The sequence below is a fragment of the Glarea lozoyensis genome (assembly GCF_000409485.1).
Source record: "Glarea lozoyensis ATCC 20868 chromosome Unknown GLAREA13, whole genome shotgun sequence".
In the NCBI taxonomy this organism is placed as follows: domain Eukaryota; kingdom Fungi; phylum Ascomycota; class Leotiomycetes; order Helotiales; family Helotiaceae; genus Glarea; species Glarea lozoyensis.
In genome coordinates this window covers 466869-487175 of record NW_007360987.1, presented here as the reverse complement: position 1 = coordinate 487175, position 20307 = coordinate 466869, and the positions used below count along the sequence as shown (strand labels likewise).

Sequence of the window (20307 nt, the reverse complement as noted above, 5' to 3'; positions counted from 1 at the left end):
ATGACAGGAAAGTTCTCAACCATCGACCCTCGAAAGTGTGATTACTATGCGGGATTCATGAAGCACCTCACGCTGCCGCAAGCAAATGCAATCTTTTGGTGTCTGTTCATTCTCGTGCTTGGTATGATGTTTATATCTTCATGGCAACATCACCGGTAAGATCTCGCTAGGATTCTCACTACGATCCGTTCATATACATCCTCTTGAGCATCAACTGATATCACATGACAGATCCAACTCCCTCCTCGACCTCGAAAAAGGAATGGATCCCAAACAAGTCAACTCCGAAGAACACAAAGAACACGTCTTCCGCCAGCGCCGAGGATATTTCTGTATCGTCTTCCTTTGCTTCGTTCTCTCCTTCGTCTGTATCGTCTTCGAATGCTTCGCCCTCTTCAACATCGAATTCTGCGATGGTGAGGATCTCACTCAGATGTACTGGGGATTCTGGTCCATCCTTCAAGTCGGAAGTCTCATCGCCATCGGAGGTGTCCTCTTACAATTCTGGATCATCCTCAGCGGTGTCGGTACTCCTCCCTGGGCCGTTGCTCTAGGCACTCCTGTTCTGGTCTTCGCTGCTCTCGGATGGATGTTCAAGCATATCTCCGACGCTTTCTGGGCACGCTTCCGCAATCGATACTGTAATCGTGAAGAAAACCGTACCAACAACCATGACGAAGAGAAAGCCGAAGAAGAATACGTCAACAAATGGATGAGCAGAGCGTAAGTCCCTTCCCTCCACCCTTTGCATCTCAAACTAACAACCTCTTCAGTCCAACCCTCGTCCCCACCTCCAGCGAAGAACTCGTCGAATCTCCACCACGCCCCAAGCGCACAGTTACCATGTAACACGCCCCTCCTGTCTCACGATTTTATGAATTTATGAATATATATCGGTGTCACCGAGCCGGTTTTCCTTTTCTCTTGTTTCCCGACATTTTGCTCAAGTGCTGAGCTTGCATGGTGGATATATTAGGGTTTCACAGGCGTATGATGGAATAGGGAATGGGACTGCAGCGATTTAGCATGCAAAGCAAGCGTATGGAGATGAGATTTTGCAGAGTGAGAGGGGATAGATGTTAGATTAGAGGTTCTAACCAGAGACCATGGTTATATAAATAGTATATTGTGATAGCTATCAAAGCGGAGTTTGTTGTCTCATATCAGCAGTTCCACTATGCAGATTTTCATTTTCTCGTGCTATTTTACACAATCTCCTTCAATTTCCCAGAGATAAAAAGCCAAGAACATGCTTCCATCTCATCACCTTCCATCGAATCAACGTCTCCAATCCGCATTGCCTCAATCACAATAGCGCATACCAACCAACTGACAAACTCAGCTTTGCTGTCATAGTCCTGCCATTGCTTTAGATGATACACTCCCCGCCCTTTCACAGATGATCAGAGGAAACATCTTGGACTCATCTCACTACAAGTGTAATGTCTCGCATCGCGTCGATATTTATGATTTTGTGATTTAATTTCTTTACTCTGTATAGCATCACGAATGTCTTTGAAATGAAAGGTATTGTACTCATCTCAGAAGGAGGAGATAAGATGTGGAACTGGAGTTGAGTCACTGGAATCGTTTCGAATTATGCGATCGGCTTCGGGAGTGAGAGGGGTTGAGGAGCTGAGAAGATCAGAAGTTTTGACTGAGAAAGAGGTAATTTGGCTACGTAAATGGATCTGAAGATTTAGTTTCTGAGGGCTGAGTGAGAGTTTGTTCTTATTTCGGTGAGGTGGAAAGAGGCGGTTTGTTTGGAGGAGTGGATAATCAAGCGTGGGAAAGGATGGGTGGATTGGTGAAGGAATGGACTGATTTGGGTGTACAATTTAATTTGACGGAACTCTCTGGGTTGATTTAATGACTATGGTATAGGTGGTTGAGACGGTATGATCACGGTATCGGGTAAAGCTATTTTGTTCTTTAAACAATGTGTTCTCATTTCACTTCTGCTTCTTGTATGTAGGAATTACACTTATTAAGTAAAGAACTACAACACAAACCCCGAAAACATCAAGGCCACCAAGCAAGACGAAGTTTCCCAAGCAAGCCCAAAAGCCTTCCAACTTCTATTCCGTAACCTCATCACCAGCATCTCCCCAAATATAACACACATAAAAAACTCCGCTCCTTACCGCACGAACCAAATCCAAACAGATATAGCCCCTTACCCGAGCACAACATCTCAAATCCGGGGAAAACAATATATCAGTAATGAACTTCCCCAGATTCTTCAATGGCTTTGTTCCCGAACTGCCGTCATCGAAGGCGCAAGTTTAGCGATACAGTACTGCCACGCACCCAAGATTCCAAGGACGTGTCCAAGAGAAGGCAATTGCTTGAGGGACCCTGTGCTTGAATTATCCACAGAATTATCCTGAGAGGAAGGCTTGTAGGACTTCCATATTCCCGTCCGTACCGACATGTTCCCCCCTATTCCTATGGCAGACTCAGAAAGCCGATAGCAGAACCATATGCACATCTGACATCCACACTGCCGCACCCTCAACCGGTATCGTGCAACCTGCCATCGCGGCTTTCACACCGAGTACACCGTCTACGCACCGGCCCCCGTCATAAATAAACCCCGAACAAACCACCCTTCTTGCCCAGAAAGAACGCGCAACATCCGCAGATCCCTTTGATGGAGAATGGTTTCTCCGCCATGATCACTCTCATATCCCCTATGTATCCACTACCTTATCTCTGGCGCCTCATTGTGTCGAATTCGGCACAAAAAAAGAGTGTGACAGGCATAAGCCTTATGGATTCAAAGAGACGGCGGCTTGGACGTGCTTGGATACATGACTTGGCTGGTCGGAGGCTTATATAGAGAGATGGTTGTGGATTTAGCCGGGAGGGTGGAGGGGTGTTTTGCCGGTTGGTGGAGGTGGGTTCTAGATTTGTTGAGTTGGCGATGATGGCGTCGAGATGGATTCGTCTTGATTATTGAGATGTCTGTTGTCCTTGTTGTTTGTTACCCCCACGAACTACTCGGATGATTTACACAAGGGTGCTCTGTCAGGGGTGGCAGATCTTGAAACATTTGAGATTATCGCAGGGCTTGGAGGGAAGGATGATGACATGCTGCTGATTTTCAGGTTGTTGTTGTCGCGTTTCCCGGTGATGTTTTGTACAGAAAGTTCGAGTGTTGTTGTTTCTGCCAAGAGAGGCTTTTCTCTGCAGTGTCTGACCGGTATTTGCTTTTTCTTCGTCGTCGGCATACCATTACTCGAGTATCCCTGGGTCACCGCTTCTTCCTCATCTCCTATGTCTCCTTCTTGTGTGTGCCCCTATCTCTCCAGCCTCAAACTCGCTTCTATCCCCCATGATATCCAGTTCTCTTCTAACCCTTTGTAGCTCAACTCCTCCATGTGCCCTCTTCCACCTCCACTCTCCTCCTCCACCCCACTGCCCCCTCTCCTCTCCATAACCCTCCGCCTCCTAAACCCATCGGAACCCCACTGTACGGGCGTAAGAGGCGCCGGGGCTTCCACCGCCTGCATATCGCCAAGTCAGCCATCCTGCAGCAAGCGGGAGGCGCTCTCGCCAAGCAGGGAGGGAGAAATGCCGGAAGCGGGGCGAGACTTCGCGTCTGGGTGGGCGTGATTGGCGATGATTGGGTAAAGAAAAAGGTGGGGTATGCGGTGGAGTATATATTCCTCTACATGCTACGGAGGAAGAGGAAGAGCAGAGAACAGGTTGAGTTAGTAGACCCAGTTCGTTGCTGTGATGGCTGTAGACGCTCAAGTTCACGTTGCGGGAGGACTAGGCTAGTTTTACGCGCCCCCCTAAGCTCATACATAGGATTATACACCCCCCCTGCTCGCCTTGCTCATTTGGAAATCGGTAGCAGCAATAGAATCGGCAGCAACAGCCTGAAAACCTTCTCGTCCGACTTACTGCTGTCGTTTTCTGCTTTACTTGCGAAAGCTAGAGGCGGGTGACCAATGAGCGAGGCGGGAATCAGCCCAGAAAGCCTCTGGAATGGATAAGGGTGGATCCTGTGGAGTCCATAGTTGTTTCTTTTCAACATGTGATTGTCTGTGAAGCTTCAGGGGCTGTACAGGAGATTTGCTGATTATATACTTGGGATTGCTCAATGTTTTATCATCATGGAAGATCATAGGTGAAGTTATTTTAATACTGAGGCTGTACAAAATTCGCACCGGACAGCACTACGCCATTCCCCAAAAATCCATCTTGATCTCCCATAATCCTCAGGCACCTCCATCTGGCTTCTAGATATATATATATCTGCCTCCTCTCTCTCTATCTCTTCCCAAACGAAGCAGAAATTTCGCAACCCAGCGACCTCCTCCTCTGCGTAGTCGTGATCTATCACACAATCTCCATTTACTCGACGTTCTTCAATGCATTTCCATGTCTCGAACCTCCCATAACACTGTGATTCCCCTGCCATTCGTACATCAGACTATATGGTCCCCCGCGCCCCAGAATCGGTGACAATTAAACAGTCAGCAGCAATTCCGCAAACGGCGGTATCTCTGTCGCCATCAGAACAGCTCCCGATAGTCTCATCGACAATCTATAGTTTCTGGTAGAACGTAAAAAAATATCCTTGGCCGCACGAAGTGTGGTTATAGCGTAGAAGCAGCGCACAACAAGCCGCCGGTCATTTTCTTCCTCTGCAACTGACTTGTAAGTTAACAGGAGGGAAAGGGAGGGGGAAAGTGTTTTTATAGAGATCGGAAGTGGGGATTTGCAACGGTCGTCAGATGGTGATTGGGTGGATGGTGTGATTGGGAATTTGAGTTAAGGGTGAAGATGATGTTGGAATATGACAAGCGATTATTTAGATTAATACATGGAATGTTAGAGATGCCGAATATAGTTTTCGAAAGTTAAGAAATTTAAGAAACCCCCTCAAGTCTCTTTCAAAACTGTGCACTCTATTATTTCTTATATTGATAACTTTAGGCTCTTGATATACCATCTGTCTGCTGTTAGACTGCTAATTAAACCTTCTTGCTTTTGGAGAGACTTGGCTCGATCTCCTAAATGATTTATATATGCCCTCTACAGGAGTTCATGGTGAGCTATGTGTGTTACAAATTAATATACTTACGACTGGTTGTAATACATGCTTATCTTCGTTGCCCTCCATTCCATCCCTTGTAAGCCACAACATTCCCCTTACCGAACCCACCAAATCGCAAATAAACCGGAGTCTCATATCACCAACAACCTCGTGTAGAGCTGCAGAAGTCTTGACCTCCCTATTTTGACCACGAAGCTCCCGATATCTCCAGCGGTCACAAGCGTTTCAATAACACAACTTCAACTAATGTCAGACTGTATAGACATTCCGCCTACATAGCATGCCGCAGAATGCACTCCACCACCCAGTACTTAGTCTATAACTTCCTAAGTGCTGAAAACATGCACTCGGTGACCTCGGGAAATGGCAACATAGGAGTTGTGCTCTCCGCCTATACAAGCAGTAAACAAACAATCAGAACAAGCACAACCCAAACAAGTAGCGAGTATAGAAGGGCCGCAAGAAGCACGTTCTACGCTAACACAAGTCGCAGATATACAATTGAAACAAGCGCCTTTCCATTTACCTTATACTTTGAATCTCAAACACCACACCCATTGCCCGAACTCCTGAATGCGTAACGAGAATTCCTTCCTTCCGAACAACAAGCAGAAGCCAAGCTGTAACGATATGTATTACAAGAGTCTTCTGCCACCCTAGACACCGCACATATCCGATTCGGATATAGCAAATTCCCTAGAAGCGCAGGAGACATATCTTCCGCCAGTAAATCATATTCGAACAAGTACAAAGTATACTCGCGCCAACGGCCATCGAATGTTTTGGACTCAGTGGCTATACCGCAGTTACTACAAGTATGATCAACCTTCGAGTATAGCAGATTTCCGATGATCGTAGGCTCTGCACCAATACAAGTCGCAGATAGATAGTCCACAAAAACACCAAGTATCCTCCCAAACAGCTCGACGAACTCACACTACCACAAAACACACGATATGACGTCTCCGACACCTCCCAAGCTATAAGCATTGACCTTCAGAAGCTGTAAGCGCTTCGAGCATACCTTCTGCCAATACAAGGAGTAAACGAACAATCGAAAGATTCGCACGAACAATCCGAAAACACCTGACTACAACAAGTCGAGTTATATAAGTCCTCTACCAACTCCTGGACAAAGCTACTGACCTTCGAAAGTAGTAGGCTGCGCCGATACAAGAAGTAGACACATATCTACCGACTACCCTGACGGCCATCGAGCATTTCCGAATCGGATACTATAACCCTATAACGCCAGAGCGCCATAAGATACAATACACAACAACTATTCTACACTTTAAATCGTTCAAAAGCGTACTCATCGACCTTCATAAGCAGCAAGTCTCTTGAAACCACATAAAGCACGCTCTCCGCCAACACAAGACCCGGCAACATCAGCACTTATTGGCAACCCTGCCACTCCGTAGAACGCACCACTCGATCTCTGGGAGCAGCAGTTATCATAGATATGGAATGATATGTTTCCAGCCAATACTATACTGGTGGCAGACAGGGCTTCGCAGATGGCATATAGCCAGAGGGACTATCAAGTTACAGAAGTATTGAGTTTCCCAGGAATTGGAGGTATGCTACCAGCCAGTAAAAGTAATAGACAGGCAGTCGATGTCATTGCTAGGTCTGCTCGCCTTTGCTTAGCTCTACATACTGACTATCATCATGGCTATAGTACAGCGAACACACGTATCTGTTATTAGACCTCGAAGACCGCACAAACTTTTGTGAATAGCAAACTTCCCACAAAGCTGCAAAGCATATTCTGCGCTAATAAAAGCCCTCGAAACATATCTGCACATCCTAACCTCCATCTGCGAACAAGTCTCGAATAGCTCATAATCTGCGGCTATACTATACCCAGTACATGTATCTCTTAAAAGTTCACATGCTCAGGGTTACGGTTCTATTCAATGTTCTGAGGTGGCAGAGACAGGAAGCATTCTATCTACAAATGCAAGTAGCAGCCGGGGAGATAGATATACAAGTGCCTGGCATTGACTCTATTTGTCAACATCCATCCAATGGTTCAGACTCTGCTGCTGTATCACAGCCAACCAATGAGCTTTTAAGCATCAAAAATCAGCACCAACCTACGGGGGTAGCAATTGCAGAAAGCATGATGTTTGCTAAAGCCAGTAGTTGAAAGACATGTATGGTAAGTGCTTAGTATTAAGTCTATCAACCCTCGAATCCCTAAAAGTCCTTATCTATACCCTGACCAACATAACTAACTACTTTGCTTTAGAAACCTAGCTAACCTCCATATCCACACCATTATTCAAGAAGGAAGAAAGTCTATTCCACGCTCATACAAACAAGAAACACCGAAACAAAAAACAAACGAGGACAAATCCTTACCTATACCTACCAACAGCCACCGAGCGATTTATACTCAGCCAGATTATCTTGGCAGGAGAACACAACCCAGGAGATAGGTGTGTTAGCTGTGGTATAGCCGCGTTGATTGTTGCTGGAAAGGGAAGGAGAGGGCCTTTATACTTGATGAATATAGGCGGACGGGGGAGGAGGAAGAAGGGTGTGTGAATGGTGGTGGTGGAGGATAATTTGGGTTATTCAGAAGGGAGCAGTGGTGGAGACGCTGGGTTGCTTTAAGGAGTAGTGGTGGTGCTTAATAGGAAAGGGGATGATATATACGATTATGTATTGTAGATATGCTTGTCGTTGTTCTAGCTATCAGATAGAGAGAGATGTTTCTTGGAGTACTGGCTTTTGATTCTCCTGTCAGTGTCGCGAGTCTCGACTTCGAGTCTTCTATACCACCAAGAAACTACAGCTTCATCTCATTACAGCAGCATCATTCTGTTCCCGTCAAACACGCAAACTGTATTTTCCAATCCAGCCTTACCTCAACAACATGCCCCCCTCTAGCAGCATCTGCGCTCGTCCCCTTCATACCTCCTCCCCTGTCTTATAATCCCACTAGACCTTTATAACACGGCCATCAACCCATAGAGAACAACTCCCATACTATGTTTGTCGGTTAGCGAAGCCGTACGTCCTCGAGTATTGCGTCGGAGGGTCATAATGCTTTATAGGGCTCAGCGTACACAATATAGTAGTAATTCAAAGTCAAGACAGAATAATCTATCAATACCACGACTTCAGGGGTAAAGTTTAATGAGTTTAGAAGCTGAGGATAATAGATAGTGCCTTAAGAACCAATATATGGGGTTGTGTTTCTTGTTACTATGCTATACACTATATTATTACCTTAAGTATATTAAGTCTCTGCCAACCCAATTTCCCTTTAATGCTTCCTTTCATGGATTAGGAACATCTACATCAACATCCCCAGCTCATTAAACAACTATAGCTCATCATTATCATGATCAAACACCTCTTCCCCAACATTCCTCCCTCAATTTCTACCAATTTAGCACCATCCCACCGCAAAAGCAGCCCAGCAGCTCAACAGCAGAAGCACATCTCCTTCTCACCTTCCCATCCTCCCTCCATCCACACCACAACGTCAAGCTCAGCTCCACCCTCCCTCTCAATCCATTCACAACCTCCCCCTACACAGCCCCCCTTAATGCCTCATACAATCCATGAATCACCCCGTGCTCCCCACTCGGCAGCACGATCAGAATCGGCAGCGACGACCTTGGCATACAACTGCTGTCGAAACCAGTATTGCTGCCGAAAGCAGCGGATTACACTCACAAAGCACTGCCTGATACGGCCTCAGGAAGCTAGAATTTCAGACTGAAAAGCATGGGGTAAGTGTTCAATTCTCTGGCATACAACTATTTCCACAGCACACCATCCATCGTCATCCTTATCCACCATAGACGTTTGGTCTCATAATGTTTTTGTGGGTGGAGCTCCTCTCGAGCTCCGTTGCCGCAATATATACCACGCCATACACTCAGCTTCGTACACACGAACCGCTAATGTCTTCAGCTTAGTCCTCCTCCACCACCGTATCTTTATCACCAAGACCTTTTTCTTCCACGATGTGCTTGGAGTGGGGTCTCTCTCATGGTCGATTGCCGCAGTAAACTCCTTGCATCTCTGTCAAAGCACGTTGCTGGTCCTGCTCGTCGGCAAGCGGACGAACCCGTAACCACGGGACATGCCCGAGATTGGGTCAGTCATGATCTTAGCTGACTTGCAAGATGGGAAGCGGGCTTGGAAGAGTGATACGAGGACGTATTCATTGACTTCGGGGCCACCGCCAACATCGAGTTGGGCAGCAGCCCCTCCGCGACGTCTTATTTGGCAACTACTCGGTAAAGCCTGCAACTACTGGGTAGCTGGAACACAAGCGTTACTCTCATCTGAGAGAATAGATTCTGCCCAGAATGAAATCTTTGTCTCACTTCTCAAGGACAATCGGTAAAGCCTACAACTACCGGAGGGCTTGAGTGCAAGGGTTGCTCTAGTTGGGGAGAGTAGATTCTGCCCAGTTTGGAATTCTTTGTTTCGAGGGTAGGCTGGATGTGAGGACCACTCCGTGTATGCTCAGTACTGCTGGTGCCATGACCAAGTGGTGTCGGGGTAGAGAAACCGTTTTAAGAGGAAGTGGCCTTCTATTCATTGAACGACCAAAGGAGCCGATGACTAACCTTCTGCAAGAAAGTCGGGAGTAAGTCCAAGCCGGTCCCTTCCTCTTGCGGCCCGTGGGGAACTCAGTGGAGGCAATTAGATGGAGGGGTGGCCATGTGTAGCGTCGCTCCAGGACCAGCTCCCGTCAGGTGTTCGCACTTCTCTCAGCGTACAATCCGACCGTCGCCGTCAGGCGGTGGGCTTGTTGTGGCTATTGATAGGCTCCATAGGAAGGCGCGGGGAATATGGATTGACAACATATTGACCATTGTAGTAAGAGTATCCAGAAGGATACGCCATTGGAGAGCCCGAAGCCACAGATGGCTTCGACGGCAGAGACAGGCGATACCGAGTAATCGCCTGGCGTCGTATCGTGTCGCCGCAGATCCTCAAATCAACTGTATGTCTGCAAGCCACCACGCTTCCAGAGACCCAGGGTTTCGTATCTTGTCTCGTTATTCGCATAGCATCTTCTCGGAAGTGTAGAAAGTCAAATCTCGATATAGCGAGGCAGACAGTTATTGCACCCTACGAGGTAGAACGGAACGAGCTTGTGGCAGCCAAGCGTTCATAGCGACATTGCTTTTTGATCCTTCGATGTCGGCTCTTCCTATCATATCGAAGAAGAATGCGGCAAGTGCTGCGTTGTTAAGCTCTTTCAAAAATGCTTTAGAATCCTCGTCTTCTCCTCGACAATTGGTTTAGAATCCTCGTCTTCACCTCCACAATTGGTTTAGAATCCTCGTCTTCTTTATGACAATTGTCATAGAATCATTATGACTCGAGCTTCGATCGAAGTAGGCCAGATGTGAGAAGCGCCCCAGGTAGGCTGGACATGTTAAGTCTTCCACGTCTTGTGAGTGTCTTCTTCAAGACACAGACATTACTCCATTACGGAGTCATCGCCTGCTGAGGCATTGCCTTTCGATATCTGTTGGAACGCTTGTTAGCAGAGGAACGAGTATAACGCCAGTGCCGATAGTGTTTGCAAAGGATGCCTTACAAATTAGGTCGTACTCATAACCGCGGCAGGCCTCCAAGGTGAACAGCCCAATGGGCCTCCAGAGGAGACTATAAAGTCCCCTCCCGTCCCCTCCTTCGTCGTCCCACAATGTCTCCAGTAGTTGCAGGCTTTACCGAGTAATCGCCGGTGGAGCGTTTGCGTTCAGCTTTTCAGTCCACCTTTTACTGTAGTAAACATCGTTAGTTTGTATCGAGAAGCTTTGGGGAATTACTAACCTCTGCCTCAACATCAGACCATAACTACCCTTGCCCCCGCATCCCCTGTATTTCAGCAGCAGCTCCATAATCGGTAGCAACTCTGCTTTCGGTAGCAATTCTACCCAGTCTCTCGTTCTCCCGAAAAGGGGCATAGAACTCCTCGAAATGCTCAAAAGCGTAGAGAAACACTTCGGCGGAAATTCCGCGAAAATGCTTCAGCGTAGGTAGGCACGAAGGCAAACCCAGACGGGTTTGCCAGAATGCGTCTACCAATGTTAAGTTATGTTCCGTGCTGCACCTTTGTCTTTCCAAATTCTGACGCAGGCAGTGGTAATTTATAGGAAATTTCGGATCGCCTCGCTCATGACTCGGCGAACCCCTCTGTGGAAGGTATGTTGTAAGGATGACTCGAAAATTATATGCGGATTTCGTGTCCGCGAGGAGGTCATGAAAATTGAGTGTACTCGACAATGAAAATGTTTCGGACGTGTGGTCGAAGATTTTGTACAAAATCTTTGGCCAGTGATCTAATGCGATGACTTCCACAGAGGATAGCATGCATGCACCGAGATCGAAGGTCAAACTCTGTAAAGTCTCTCCTAAGCCCCTTTGCCAGTGACATTTCCAATGGCAGTCTCCATCCACAACTTTGTATACAATCGATGCAAGAACTCAATATGACTCGGCATGGGTTTGCCCTCAGCTTTGCCGAGTCCTTGATAGAACAAACTCTGCAACCTGAACTCCGCAACCCCTTCCTCTTTTTTGATTTTCACACCGATTTCGAAGAGTCCATCGGACGCTCGAACTTCGGATTTCAAAGGGGAATCACCGCAGCGAACGACGATTGAGGATGGGGCTTTGGAGACGACTTCGAAATGATCGGTAATCTGGGTACCGACGTCGTAGGTGGATGCTCGCAGCTGTTCTCGGGTCCAAAGCTGATGTGCAGTTGTAGTAGTGTTCTTGTATTTCTTTTCGAGGAAGCGTCGTTGGTACGCGTAACCTACAAGACAAAGCATTTGTTAGCGAAGGGACGATCTATGCTTGTTCCCGAAACATAGGCAACCACGATGCAGCATCGGCCGACGCAAAGACAGAAAGCCCTTAGATTGGCTTTGTCAAGTGGAGATTCTGCCTTATCGGTCTCCAGACTCACGATGTATACATGAGTATCAACACTGATAATTAAGAAAAAATGATCAACATACCCAAACCACTCCAAACACCAGCACAAAAAGCCTCGGTAAGCTTCTGCTCGTTCTCCAAGAGATCTGCTCTTATCTTCGATAAAGGTACCTTTCTTACACAGAGATCGTGTGTGATTGGGTTTTTATTCGGGTTGTTTCGCAGGTACGAAGGCGAGGAGAAAATAGGCTCGGCCGACGACACAGGAATGAACTTAGCTATGGTCGCATTAGCTTTCCATCACAGGCTTCATCGTACAGCTTCAGATGATCTTCGATGACTTTGAAATGATATTGACGTCGTACAATTGAGCTTGGAGGAAAGTGGGATAGTTACTTACAATTGCGAGTCCAGAACGCGAAACCAGCCGCGCTTCCTGCACCACCCAGTACCGCCGTATTCAAAACAGTTCTCAAGATACCCATTGTCGAATTTGCTTTGTGTATATATAAGCGATGAAAATGAGAAGATGAGGTTCAAATTGTGTTTTGTTTTGGGTTGGTTGAAGGTCGAATGTAACCGAACGCGGGCAGAAATCTTTTAGGCTCAAAGCTCCCCACACCCAGCTCGGGCACGGCAAATGCCGGGGGCATCTGTGGCTGAACCACAATGGATTGAGGGCCTTGAAGCCAAGAGTACCAAGACTTGGATGGGAAGATCTGGCAGATCTAGGATTTGGTTTTGTCAAGCGAGATAGGTCTGGATTGCTTCACGGTTTGGTGATGAAGAGGGTATATTTTTCATTTCATCTTTTGGTTATTGTGGTTGTCAGTTCAGATATTAGCACATTCCTGAAGAGGCGACGTTGCAGAGACATCTGAATTTTATTTACAAGCGGAGATTTTTCATCAAGTGTTCGGAGTACTTCTCAAGATCACGTATGCATTTGGTTTGGTTTGCTTTGAAGGCAACCCAATTAGCTGTTGTTACATCAATTCTTGAATCTTGTTCTCTCAGAATGGTAATAGTGAAGCATGTTTCAGATGTTGGTCATCCACATTTTACTTCGGACGCGGCGCGCGAGAGAAATGCGATTGTCTTCACTTCCACCTCCACCTGCCAAATGCTTTTAGATATTCGCATCAACGCAATTCCTAAAATACTGCCGGTATTCGCATCTAATATCTGAAAATCCTCATGCGACTTCCGTCTTCACAGAAACCGGATTCCAAAATTTGCGATGACTGATAGCCATTGGCAGCGGCTCTCGACGCGATATGCGAAAACCATCCTCCCGATCCTCTTTCTTTATCTGTTGTATCGCTGGATGGACGCATCAGAAGACCCGCAATATTCAGCTTCAGATTATCCAGAGATTACTAAGAGTCTGGTCATTGCAGCGACAACGTCTTCGAACGTCTCTTGGGTCAGTTCCGCCATCAAGAGCACGAATTGGAAACCATACATCTACATTACAGACTCAGCAGATGCCCAATTAACTGTGCCAATCAATCGAGGCAACGAAGCAATGGTGTATTTAACATATATCATCCAAAATTACGTCGACTCTCTGCCAGACATAATGTTCTTCCACCACCATCACGAAAACGCATGGCATCAATTGCTCACTGCCTCCCACGAAATTACATACCTCAAGGATCAGTTTGTGATGGATTCTGGATATGTGTCGCCAAGATGTTTAGGATCATGTGAGAATGTGATTGAATTATCCGGAAACTATATACCGTTAAGTGACTTGGAGGACGCAATACCGAGGGAGACTCAAATAGGGAGTTTCTTGATGGAATTTTTGGGCTGGATACCAGAGAAGATTGCATCACCCTGCTGTGCTCAGTTCGCGGTCAGTAGGGAAGCTGTCTACAGACGAAGTTTGGACGAGTGGAAATCAATCAGGAAGTGGCTGGAGGAAACGAAGTTATCTAGTTCAAGCAGTGGCAGGGTGTTGGAACATACTTGGCACATTTTGTTTGGCATGGAATCAATTCAGTAAGTAATTGTTCTCATTATCTTCTGTGTTACTGCGATATGCTAATCTGCTTTAGTTGTCCTGTACAAAACGTCTGCCTTTGCGGTGGTTTTGGTATGGACTGCACATAAGAACTCGAGACAAACAATCAATGCGCATAGTCACTGAAGAAGAGTGTACCTCCCCACTTATCCTCTACAAGCGAACTCGAACTCGAAGTCGAGCTCGAATAGCGTAATAAGACGAGAAAGCGAATCGGAACTACGAGCAGGTTGGAAATAGACAATTTAGGTGGCAGTCAAACCACGGTATTTGCTGAAGCAATGATACGATATTCGTCAATATCTTGGAGCAATGATATCGAATTTCGTCAAATGTTTCCAGCAAGTACTGTTTTTGAACTTCCACTTATCTTGTCCACCGCGAGGCAGGCACACTGGCTAGAGGGTCTAGATTTCCGGAGACCAAAGATGTTCAATATTTATCACCAAAGACCTTCTACCTCTTCAATAAACAGCTTTCGGAGGCTCGGTTTCCGCGCCATGGTTCTGACAGTCTCTATCCTCATGCTTCGAACGAGCAAAAATACGAGCTGTGTACGACTCGATTTCGGCGGCATACTTTGAATCAAAATCCCCACACTTTATATCTATCACTATAGCATTCCTTATGTCTATCCACCCCAATGACCCCAGGATTGGAAAAGAAGAGAATTATACACGTGCCAGTGGAAATTCCGAGGATTTTATTAATATCTGCACTACTGCTCGATTCCGCTACTCCGACTCGTGGAGAAATTTCTCCAGTCTTCCCCGCGTCGCACCCATGCACCCCATGTTCCCCACAACATCTATCGCCCAGGTGCTTCACAACCTTCGAGTTGCTTATCCCGGACGAAGCTTTCTTGACAACCGGTAGCTCAACCTTGGCCCATCCAGAACTCAATAGTCATGATTCATGGTCGGCCAATAGAGCCTCCAAAATTATCTCCCGCTCATTCAATTATGAAGCGGAGATTGCCACAATTATGCAATACACTCCGCCTAAACCTCAGCAGGCCATCCGCCACCGGAATACCTAGCTATAGTTTTCCCGGAAAACTCTAGGTCAGGTACAAGAATATTGAAAAGCTTTGCTTGGCCCAAGGCTTGACTTTCGAGAAATCGAAATGCTTGTTGTATAAAGAGGCTATCATACCAGTTGTAGGTTGGATTAAGACTTCCGCATTGTTCAGCAGTATTCTTCAGACAGTTTTCAAGATGCGTCATTTCCTCGTTGTTTCTCAGTTGGTGGCTGCTGTTTCGTGCTCCATCATATCCATTCGATCATGTCTGGTTACAGATTATGCTGGAATCGCCCCTGCAGTAGCAGCATGTACCAACATTGTACTTCGAGATGTTTACGCACCACCAAATAGTACCGTAGACCTTTCCAAACTGAAAGCTGGATCTACAGTCACGTTTCAAGGAAGAACGACCTTTGGATTTACAAACAGTAGTACTTTCAGTCCCATCATATTCGGTGGCAATCATGTCACCATTACTGCTGCTCCTGGTTCTGTTATTGATGGGAATGGAACGCTTTATTGGGATGGACTTGGTTCGAATGGAGGTGTACCAAAGTAGGCCAACCCAAAAACTATGTTGATAAGCATATTAACAAGTATTAGGCCAAATACCTTCATCTCGGTCAAGAAAATGACCAACAATTCCGTCATTTCAAACCTCCACATCGTCAATTGGCCCGTCCACCTATTCGCTATCCAAACCTCCTCAGATGTAATTCTTAAAGACATGCTGCTAGACAACCGCGACGGCGAAGCCCCAAACAGCAGAAGCGACGGTCTCGCAGCAGCGCACAACTCCGACGGCTATGGCGTGAAAGAGAGCTCTAATATCCTCATCACCAACAACAAAGTCTACAACCAAGATGATTGCGTGGCCGTCACCAGCGGAAACAACATCACCATTGATGGTCTCTACTGCTCTGGTGGCCACGGTCTAAGTATCGGATCAGTCGGCGGCAAGAGCAACAACAACGTAACCAATATCCTCGTATGTGCCCTCTCCCCTGCCTTCATGCTATTCTGACCCACCTAGTTTACCAACACCGATGTCGTAAACTCCACCAACGGCCCACGCATCAAATCCAACTTCAACACCACAGGCTACATCGCCAACATAACCTACTCCAACATCCGCCTCTCCAATATCACCGACTACGGCATCGATGTCCAACAAGATTATCTGAACGGCGGACCAAATGGTACACCCAGTAATGGTGTCATTATCGCGAATGTGCTGTTCAAGAATGTGGTTGGCACGGCGGATAAGAGCGCGAGAGATTACTATGTCTTGTGTGGAGCGGGCAGCTGCTCAAATATCAAGTTCGAGGGGACCAATATCACGGGGGGTGGGAAGACGAGTTCTTGTAACTTTCCGGCGGAGGGGTGTCCAGGTCCGTAGAGAAGGGGCGGATTAGAAATTTGATTATTCTCTGACATTTGACGATGTGCCACTATGTTTGGAACTTTGACTGGGTGAGGCTTGTGAATTTGAATGGTACGAGGAAAAAGCAATGTATCCTCTCCCCAAAGCTACATTAGACTTGAGTCCTGTTAGCACCCAACCATCCCCTCTATAGTTGCATTTTCCTCCCATCTCCTCGAAATACCCTATCGTAGAGCCGCTACTAATAAAGAATAACTGCCCACCACCCCTCAAAGCTGCCACAAATCCAGGCTCATTTCATCCACCCTGAACCCGACCATTTTGGCACGGAAATCCTCGCCATTGCCTTGAAGTTAAACTCACACCACTTCTTAGACCACCAGCCAGCCTGTTCCGAAGATGGTCCTGTACGCAACCAAGCAACCGTCCTACTGAGTAATTATGGAAGCTCGCCATCTTGGTGCGTTGAGAACATAGGCATTACTGAGAACGAGAGACGGAGTACGGCATATTTGGTCAAGTGAGTGGAATAAATCCGAGTCTTTGACGCTGGACGAAATGATCTTTTTTCCGTGCTTTGCAGGGCTGCGGTGTTGTTCGTTCTTTCCATCGTCGTCCAAGTCTTCGTCATTATTAGTATACTTGAATTCTGACTTCTGACTTATGATTCATGACTGGTCGTTCCTTCTTTGGATTCTCTTGGACGTGCTTCATCATGCGAGTTTCGCTCGACTTGTCAGTGCCTGTAAACCCCCCCAAGACAAGCTGGGTATCGTAGCGGTCTTTCCATCTCCGAAATAGAAGACGTTTACCACGCTAAGGAGATTTTCTTAGTCTTAACTCTTCCACCCATTCCCCAGAGTTGTAGAGCTTATCATTGTGTAGCAATTGGTATCCCCAAAGTGTTTCATTTTTTGATTGCTTTCCATCTGAGCGATATATTCTACTGCGAGCACTTATTACGAGAGGTCCTACTACAGGTCCTAAATTTTTGGATTCAATGTATACATAGTCCCCTTCCTGAAACTTGGGAGTATCTAGATGATACATTACTCTTTGGAGGGCTGGAGGTATCTGTGTGCTGGGACCTTCGGGATCGTTCGTTTTTGGGTTCTCGGAACTGTCCTCAGTCTTCTTGGATAATTTATCTAAAGAATTCTCAAGCTCTTGTAGTCGTTCGGCGTGATCAGATCCACCTTCAGACTGAGCTGCATCCCAATATTTGGAAGTTGCTTCATTCGTTGCGTCAGCTGGATGAGGAACCTCTAGCGTATTCCTACGTTGAATTCCTACGTTGAGTATCCGGCTTGCGCCCGGGTCCTTCACGGCGCTGAGCTTCAACGTGCTTCTGATATGGATTTAGTGGGTCGTCGCCAGAAACCGTAGGATAGTCAATAGAGTCTGAGGCTGAGTCTCTCCTTTCATAAAATGGCCTACCCTGATTGCTTATGGCTCCCGTGGGGGAGGGAGGTGTTCTGGGCCTCTGAGTTCTCTCTTCGGGTACGGGACTACGCACCCTAAAACTGGGGTGCCTTAGCTCCTCACCAGGAATCTGTGGATAATCTTTGGCGTCTGCTCGCTTGATATCAGCTGAATTAACTTTTGAGGTGCCCCCCAAAAGGTTTCGCATCCGTTTGGTGAACCTTCTTGATAGTGGGGAAGAATCATCTTCTGAGTTGGGCGAGGACCGGCGTTCTCTTGATTCAAATTGCCGTCCATCCACTGGCCTACCGAGCTTCTCGGGTCTTTCGTGGTCGGCAGGCGCCGCAGATATCGATGGCCTCGGTGAAATTTCAGGAACTTCTATAAGTGGGTCTGTCGTATCTATATACGCTTCAAAACGTGAAGGGGAAGCATATTCGTTCGGATCTTTCTCCTCTTGCCCCCTGTTAAATTCGCCGAATCGCTTAGTTACCTGAACTTTTGCCATCTCCGCATATTCCTCGTCGGCTGGCTCGAAAAGATCATCATCTTCATCATATTCCTCATCCCTATCATCTTCTGGTAAAGATGCCAAGGCTAACTGTTCCATGTGACGACCAAGATGTTCCTGGAATTGCTTGAGACTAACGTCACACTTGCCGGACTGATTGATACGTTGAAGTCGAGCACCGTAATCTTTACATAAAGGGCACTTTGTCGCATCTATTCGTGGCACAATGCACTCGTCTAGTGAAGCATCTATTGTTGCCTCTTCAACATCGCTTGCGTGTTGATTTTTCATGTGTACTTCTAGAGCCGATCGTATCATCGGGCCTTCTTCATGGCATATGTTACACTGCCATTGCTTTCTGTGAAATCTAGTTTCATGATCAAACCATTGATTCTGACTTTCGAACATGTTAAGCCCGCAACCCTCGAAGGTGCAGACATATGGCCGGAGATCGCTAAATATGTGTTTTCTAACAAGCTATCAGTACGTTGCTTAAATGGATCATATAAGCAGAAACACTCACTTCCATTCATTCTTGTTCTGTACGGTCTGGGGGGGCCAGCAATATGGACACTCAAAGTGTTCACCGTACCCTGTACGAACGCCATTCGCACCCTTTGGAAGCAGAGGTGTTCTCAGAAGATCCGAACCAGCGTCTTTGCCGCGACTAGAATCTGCATACTCCGTTTGCGGACGTGAAGATAATATAATGGGATCATCTGGTATTGAAGACTGGCTAGTAGAGTCTCCTAATCGGTTGTCCGGGACGAAGGTTGATGCTTTGGTACCAGACCAGACAGTCTTTCCGTCTACATCTTTGCTCACTTGGTGGAATTCTTCTGACCGCTTCTGGTGCTCCTTTCTGTAAAGCAAGTACTGTCTTCGTCTTGTGATGGCAGTCCCTAGGCGTTCCATCAACCATGGTTCTCCACTTCTCGCAACAGGATATTTATCTCCAACGTGATTGATGTCGAATTTTGGATCAAAATTATAACGCAGAGACGCTTTAATGTAATCATCCTTCTCGGGCCGTTTGCGTATGATCATGGAAAGCTCAAAGAGATTTGTGATTCCTTCCTGGATAGAAAGCGATAGCTCGGCTAACTCCGAGGTGGTTCTAGCTGGAAGCTCATATTCTGAAATCAATACAGGTTTAAACTCCGGGTCTTCTCTATATGCTCGCGCACTCAGATCTCTTTGGCTATCAATTTGGGTGTGCGTGTTTATTTCCTCTTCCCAAGTGAGAATTTGCTTATCACCAGACAAGATAGGAATGACTATTTTTGTGAGCTAGCAAGTTTGTCAATTTATCAGCACATACTCATCTCTAAAGATTCGTTCACATAATCAAGAGCTTTTTGAACAATTTTGCGAGCGTTGGCATCAGATCTGAGTCGGTACTCCAAGGAAGTTGGAAATTGAGACGGCTGACTAGCCGCGATGTTTCGTGCCCATAAATCGTATCTTTTACCCTGCTCTAACACTTGTGAGCTATATGTTTGCTTGGTTGATCTTGCATATTCGATGTGTTTGGCGCATTCTTGGAACAATTTCGAGCATGACTGTGCGGCGGCTGCAATACTGCCGCCAAGATCAGGCGTGTCTGAAGATGGATGGACCCTCTGGGCAGAAGATGAACTCCCATCATGCCGTTCCATTCGAGCGCACTCTTTGCAAACCAGAAGGGATCTGTAGTGTCTTCAGCACCCAGAAAGATGTAAACACAAAGCGAGGGATAATGTTCCACCTGAAGAGAAGAATCGTTCTCATAAATGCAGACCAGGGGTGGGATGTGGCACGGCCATGCTGAAATTAAACTCCGCATCTCTCAGCCTCACTCCAGTCTGATCTTCTTGAAATTTCACAGAATTTCCACCGATTGATTCTTGTACAATCGCGTTCTTATTTCGCTCGCTCTAACACTCATTTCGATAAT

At 46.6% G+C, this 20307-nt stretch overlaps 5 protein-coding genes across 5 annotated transcripts; 3 read left to right on the top strand and 2 right to left on the bottom strand.

The window, feature by feature from the left end:
- GLAREA_10110 (uncharacterized protein) lies at positions 1-849 on the top strand (the record flags this gene model as incomplete). The annotated part of the gene is made up of 3 exons (XM_008080160.1): positions 1-155; positions 232-723; positions 774-849. 3 exons carry the CDS (start codon positions 1-3, stop codon positions 847-849), a joined length of 723 nt encoding a protein of 240 aa, XP_008078351.1.
- A 10623-nt stretch (positions 850-11472) lies between these two features.
- Positions 11473-12486, bottom strand: GLAREA_10109 (uncharacterized protein; the record flags this gene model as incomplete). Its single annotated transcript, XM_008080159.1, has 3 exons — positions 11473-11879; positions 12085-12279; positions 12402-12486. 3 exons carry the CDS (start codon positions 12484-12486, stop codon positions 11473-11475), a joined length of 687 nt encoding a protein of 228 aa, XP_008078350.1.
- Positions 12487-13328: 842 nt separating this feature from the next.
- On the top strand, positions 13329-14119 carry GLAREA_10108 (uncharacterized protein; the record flags this gene model as incomplete). The annotated part of the gene is made up of 2 exons (XM_008080158.1): positions 13329-14008; positions 14065-14119. The coding sequence occupies 2 exons, from the start codon at positions 13329-13331 to the stop codon at positions 14117-14119; spliced, it is 735 nt and encodes a 244-aa protein (XP_008078349.1).
- A 1128-nt stretch (positions 14120-15247) lies between these two features.
- Positions 15248-16453, top strand: GLAREA_10107 (Pectin lyase-like protein; the record flags this gene model as incomplete). Its single annotated transcript, XM_008080157.1, has 3 exons — positions 15248-15609; positions 15658-16042; positions 16088-16453. The coding sequence occupies 3 exons, from the start codon at positions 15248-15250 to the stop codon at positions 16451-16453; spliced, it is 1113 nt and encodes a 370-aa protein (XP_008078348.1).
- Positions 16454-17254: 801 nt separating this feature from the next.
- On the bottom strand, positions 17255-20029 carry GLAREA_10106 (uncharacterized protein; the record flags this gene model as incomplete). Its single annotated transcript, XM_008080156.1, has 4 exons — positions 17255-17670; positions 17732-18840; positions 18895-19648; positions 19693-20029. The coding sequence occupies 4 exons, from the start codon at positions 20027-20029 to the stop codon at positions 17255-17257; spliced, it is 2616 nt and encodes an 871-aa protein (XP_008078347.1).
- Positions 20030-20307: the final 278 nt, after the last annotated feature.